At 38.9% G+C, this 6,096-nt stretch overlaps 1 protein-coding gene across 1 annotated transcript; it reads left to right on the top strand.

The window, feature by feature from the left end:
• Positions 1-1,300: 1,300 nt before the first annotated feature.
• LOC115736514 (probable serine/threonine-protein kinase PBL16) lies at positions 1,301-5,396 on the top strand. Its single transcript, XM_030668244.2, has 6 exons — positions 1,301-1,695; positions 2,521-2,828; positions 2,959-3,094; positions 3,883-4,019; positions 4,369-4,492; positions 4,688-5,396. The coding sequence occupies exons 1-6, from the start codon at positions 1,632-1,634 to the stop codon at positions 5,077-5,079; spliced, it is 1,161 nt and encodes a 386-aa protein (XP_030524104.1). The 5' UTR covers positions 1,301-1,631; the 3' UTR covers positions 5,080-5,396.
• The last annotated feature ends 700 nt before the right edge of the window (positions 5,397-6,096 follow it).

The following is a 6,096-nucleotide window of genomic DNA, read 5'->3' as shown; positions in this document are numbered from 1 at the left end:
GACGCCTTTTGTTCAAATCCGAATCACCTAAAACTTTCACACATAAAAATTCAAACCTTAACGTGTAATGTCGTTTCTAATTTCTTCATGTTTTCGAAAACGTAAATGATATTTCGAATTTTTGACTGAATAAGAAAAGAAGCTGTTTATCTTACTTTTTAAAAACACATTTCAGAAAAATGTAGAAAATGAAGTTATGGAATTTGTATTTCGACATATCATAAATAAGTTTACAATGGCCTATTTATAGGCTTTATTTATGAGATCACCATAAGAGGTAATGTGTATCAATCAAGATAGGCACAATCAAATGAGATATACACCTAATTTTGAGAGATACATAGAATCAACTAAATAATCAAATATCTCTAACATAGAAAATTATCCTAAATAATTCTTAATTATCTCTAATAATCACAAACAAATGGGTCCGAGACTTGATGGCAGTTGACCCCATGTTTTTTGGCAGATGAAATGTAAATCATGATCAATATTCGGGAATGATATTAATTATATAGATTAATGTATTGAAAATCCCGTATCACGAAAGTGCGATTAAGTTCTAAAATTTTTAATAATGACAATCAAAGCTTAAAACTTGTCAAAAGTCCTTTCCTTAACCCCGTCCGACTTGACAAACGAAAAATGCTGACGTGATATTCTTTTGTTGCTTTCTATCTCCTACATGGTGTTTTTTTTTTAAATCATTTTCGTTCTCAATTTTTACTTAAATTAGATCAAATAAATTAAAAAGGATAATTTTTTTTTTTCAGAAAATCAAATCAGCTATAAAAGAAGGAAGAAACCCTCGCCGGCGTTTGCACGTTTACTTTTTTAACCTAATTTAGGTTGAATTTTTGTAAATTTTAAATATTTTTTTGACGTCATGCTTGATGGGCACCACATCATCGCCACGTGTATTATTACAGTAATAAAAAAAATATTAGCATTTTGGATGGAGTTAAAAAGGAACTTGATTGAATCAATCCGACTAATTTTAAGATTTGATTGCCTTTTTTTAAAAATTTCAAAACTCAATTACTGTGCTTCACGATAAGATTTTAGGTTTTCACTCATCATTTAATGATATGTCTTCCTAACAAATATATGATCACCCGGTCACCATTCCAACAACCTAAACAAAAGGAAATTTTGTAGATAGTGATGAAAGAGATTGGTCGCCTCCGGAATTGAAACGCGCCCTATAAGCGCACTCATCTCGACAGCCCACAAAACCAAGAAAAAAACCACAAAAACAATCTCTTTGAAGCTTAAAAAACAGGCGAGAAAAATTCGAAACGCGAAAGGAAACTGCTGCTGTTGCCGTGTGTGGGGTCCGTTTCCGCCATAGCCAAGGCTCAGCACCCACCTCAACACTCACTAAAACACCATCATTGCCACCCAGAATCTCTCTCCCTCTCCACCAGCGCTCGCACCCAACTCCTCCTCTCATTCCCCACGATCCCACAAAAGGAAAAAAGTTCGCGTCTTCCCAATTTGTCTGGTGTTCTTGCGGTTATGGCGGTGCCGAGGTTTTAGCCGAGAGAGCGAACGAGAAAAAAAGCTTCGATTTTGACGATGGGCAGCCAGTGAAAAGAGTTGGGTCTGGACTATCTTCGGGTCTTGGTGTGATGGGAAATTGCTGGTGTAGATGGGAGCCTTCGATTTACAGAGTCTCCTCTAATGCTAAGTCAGGTTGGTATTCAAATCTCTCTCTCTCTCCCTCGTGAAGTAAAGTGAATCTTTTAGCAGCAAATGGGTTCTGTTAATGTTTGATCATAGAAGCTGAGAATAAACTTTGATGCTGGTGGGTGTATACTCTGTTTGTCCCTTTTTTGTTCCTACCTCATTTTTTTCCATTTCGGGTAGTCTTTTTTTGCCATTTTCATTTGAGGTTTTTCTCTTTGATGTCTGTCTTATTAGATCCTTTTCTATCCCATTTTTCTTTATTTATTCCTTTAGTTTATAAAGCAACGTGTGATTTGTTAAAATTTGCCATATTTTTGGCCGTCGTCCTTTAGAAAGTTGGCGGTCCTTTTTGGAATCAGAATTGGAATTGTGCAAGATCTGCCTTTTTCAAACTCTGTGAATCTTCTTAGAGCTTTGTGGAATCTTATATTTAGCCTGCGCATTGCTTGACAGAATCTACCTTTTCTTTCTGTCTTCTTTGCCCATTTTAGAATCGTAATTTCATGTTCCTTGTGAGATTTTTGCTTGTATAAAGATAGAAGGTTGGTTTTGCACCTTCGTTCAATTTGATGCATGCATATGAAGCTTTAGAGTCTTGTCGCATGCATGAGGTGATTTTGCAGTCAATTTTGCTGTTATTCCCCTCCATATAATTAGTTTAGGATCCTTCACCATTAACAAAATATTGGTTTGGATTTGTGAGATCCTTTACCGTCCACTTTTACCTTGTTCTTCCCAGATGAATATGGCACATAGTTGTTTGGATTTGTTGGTTCTGTTTCTCTTTGTCATGGCAGAGTATTGGCTTACTGTGTTAGGCTCTGTTTTCAGAATCCCCCAAGAACGAGAGCCCGTTGGTGAAACATAAAATAGATGAAAGTAAATTACCATCAAACCCTGAGGAAGTGGAAGATCTGCGCCGTGATGCAGCTTCCAATCCGCTGATTGCATTCACCTATAGTGAGCTGAGGATCATCACTGCAAATTTCAGGCAAGATCGGGTGTTGGGTGGCGGTGGATTTGGAAGCGTGTACAAAGGGTTTATCTCGGAGGATTTGCGGGAGGGGCTGGAGCCTCTCCAAGTTGCTGTTAAGGTTCATGATGGCGATAACAGTTATCAAGGCCACCGTGAGTGGCTGGTGAGAAGTTTTGCCCTTTCCCTAGCTTATTTAAGAAGTGATTTAAATTGCCGTAACCTCTTTTCGATGGATATGACAGTGTATCCTGCTGTTTCAAGTCGGTTTGATTAATGCTTTTCTGGAATTTTAGGCAGAAGTCATATTCCTGGGGCAGCTTTCTCATCCAAATTTGGTGAAATTGATCGGGTACTGCTGTGAAGATGAACATCGAGTGTTGATATACGAGTACATGGCTCGGGGAAGTGTGGAACATAACTTATTTTCAAGTAAGTAGTCCCTTGTAATACTTCTACAAATTATGGAAAACATGGAGAAGTGATTTTAGGAAAATGTGTCGGATGCATTAGAATAAGAGCAATTATTGCTCAATGTTATTATCGCCTCATTTTTTGTTAGCTCTCTCTTATAAGACACAGGGAAGTGATTTTAGGAAGATATGCATTTTTTTTCTTTTTTTAGCCAACTAAGGAAGAAATATGTTAGATGCACTAGGAAAAAGAGGTTTTAGTTTGTTCCTCAATCTTATTCATGCCTCATTTACTGTTAGCTCTTTCTTATGAAGCTTCAAGATTCAGCTCGATGATCAATCTTTCTCCTTGTAATTAACTTAAATGAATATTAGATCTCGATCTTGAGCAATTGTTGTGCAGGACAGGTTCAACTTCTGAAACTTAAGAAGTCAGTTCATGGTAAAATATAATTGAAATGTAAGTTCCTCGGGAAGAACTAATAAAAAGAATGTGTCAATAGCCCTCTGATAATCGGTATCCTTGAAAAGCCACGCTATATTGGGATAATATACATCTTTCTTTCACGGTTGCTTTCGTTCAAAGGAAACCCTTCAAATTAATGCCTTGTTTGGCAAAGGAGGGCTCATATTCTTTTCGGTTATTCTTCCCCTTGATGATTTCTGCTATGTATCCCCAGTGTCAGACTCTAGCTCGTTCGTTTGAAAAATTTTGTTCTCAGGAATTATTGTTGAGGCATTGATTATTGTTCTTTGAAGCCTAATATATGTGCACTCTCTGATTTTCTTGTTTTCTGTTTTTGTTAGGAGTATTGCTTCCTCTTCCATGGTCTATTAGAATGAAAATTGCATTCGGTGCTGCCAAAGGTCTTGCCTTCCTCCATGAAGCAGAGAAGCCTGTCATCTACCGTGATTTCAAGACGTCTAATATTCTCTTAGATCAGGTCAGTGGATCAAATGCTTTATAATTTCTCTACTTTGAATGGAGGAAGAAATTTCACAGGATTCAGTTTTCTTTAAACATGTCTTGTAAGTTTGTGATAGAGAGCAAACAACAGATTATGCCCATCTGGACTACAAAATCACCAAATTACGTGTAAAAGCTCAAATTCATCCTTCGGTTGTACCACTTTATCTAGTGAATTACTGAATGTTTGGGTCATGGTTAAAAGTCAGAATTTTGGATCCCAGACTTAGTCTTAGACTAGAAAAAATGGTAGTTCAGTAGACACGCAAAAATAGTTGCTTCCTATTTGGGTGTCTTTAGCTCACAATTCTAGTTTAACCAAACAGGAGTACAATGCCAAGCTCTCTGACTTCGGTCTTGCAAAAGATGGACCTGTTGGAGACAAATCACATGTTTCCACTCGCATAATGGGAACATATGGATATGCTGCGCCGGAATATATAATGACAGGTCATAATTCTATATCCTGCACTTTTAACTTATGATGGAATCTTGTTTGTGTCTGTACTAGCATTTGAACAAATTTATTTCCTAAAAGAGCTTTTTCTAATGAACAGGAAGACTTGAGTTTATATGTCTGCTCTCTTGTGATAAGTCATCTCTTTATGCATTTTGTTTTCATCACAAGAATCCATCTCCTTGCAGGGCATTTGACTCCTCGGAGTGACGTATACAGTTTTGGCGTAGTCCTTCTAGAACTTCTTACAGGGAGAAAATCGTTAGATAAGTCTAGGCCTGCACGGGAGCAAAACCTCACGGATTGGGCGCTCCCTTTGCTCAAAGAGAAAAAGAAGATATTCAACATTGTGGACCCAAGGCTGGATGGCGATTATCCCGTCAAAGGAATGCACAAAGCGGCGATGCTCGCCTACCATTGCTTGAACCGGAACCCCAAAGCTAGGCCTCTTATGAGAGACATAGTAGATTCCCTGGAGCCTCTTCTCGTAACCGATGAGGGTTCGACTGAGACTACTGTGACTGCGATTAGTAACGAAGTTCCCAACGCTGATACAAAACGAAAGGAAGATTTACAATAGAATTGCGTTCAGTTTGCGAATTTTCTTGGGGTCTTTTCCACTCTCAGTGATTTCCATCTGCAACAGAAAAAAGGGAGATTTTTCTTTTCATCTAGATAGCTTTCTTCTGTGTATCTAAAGGAAGGAGGGGAGGATGTGGTTTTTTCAAGTGCAGAGGCATACTCAGGAGACCTTTCAGTTGAACCGGTGTACTGTACTGAGCACGTAAATATCGATCTGACCATAAATGTATGTACACGATTGGCTTGCCTGATACAAACTTTCATTCCATCTTGCATTTTGCTCCTTAAATGTAAGCTTCAATATTGAATTCATTACTCAACAGGGTTCTTCTGCCGGCATAGTTGTCTTTCTTCTGCAAGATGAACATTCCAAATGACTTCCAGCTGTTGAGATGAACTGGGGTTTGATTTTGAAATAGAAGCTACTTTGTAAATTTTCATCTTCTGCATCATTCTCGGCACTTCGCTCCCGGTAGAATAAATGCATCGCTAGCATGCGGTCTCTGCACTGTCCGATGCCGCGAGTCCCATTCTCACTCGCACGGGTCTGATGGGGATCTCATGGCTGTTGACAGTCCTGATTGCACAATGAGTTTGCTCATGACTCTGCATGGTACTTCTCAAACATAGTTTGTGAAATGGATAGTACTGACAAGAACTTCACCATCAATCTTGAAGAAACAGATTGCTGTGAGGATTGAGAGACCTGAGAAGTCATGCGGAAGTTCGTAACGCCATTACCAAATAAAGACGCCGTTGCTTCGGGGTCTTGTTCCAAAATGCATGGCCGTAATGTCTAGGATTGATCTGTGTCGCACCCTCTTTAGTCCTGTGTCTTCAGAACTGGAGAGCATCATCTCTATTCACTTCACTCTAAGAAGAAAGAAGACGAAACAAGCAATCGGCAACGTACAGTCCTCGCGCTAACCGGCGACGACTCGCGCCAAATCAATCGGCTCATCATATCAGAAGAGTTCGAGCTTCTTCACCCACTGTATGCAACCAGAAAGAGTGG

This window comes from Rhodamnia argentea, chromosome 8 (genome assembly GCF_020921035.1).
Source record: "Rhodamnia argentea isolate NSW1041297 chromosome 8, ASM2092103v1, whole genome shotgun sequence".
Classification (NCBI taxonomy): domain Eukaryota; kingdom Viridiplantae; phylum Streptophyta; class Magnoliopsida; order Myrtales; family Myrtaceae; genus Rhodamnia; species Rhodamnia argentea.
Note: the sequence above shows the minus strand (reverse complement) of the source record. Positions and strands in the feature narration are given on the sequence as shown.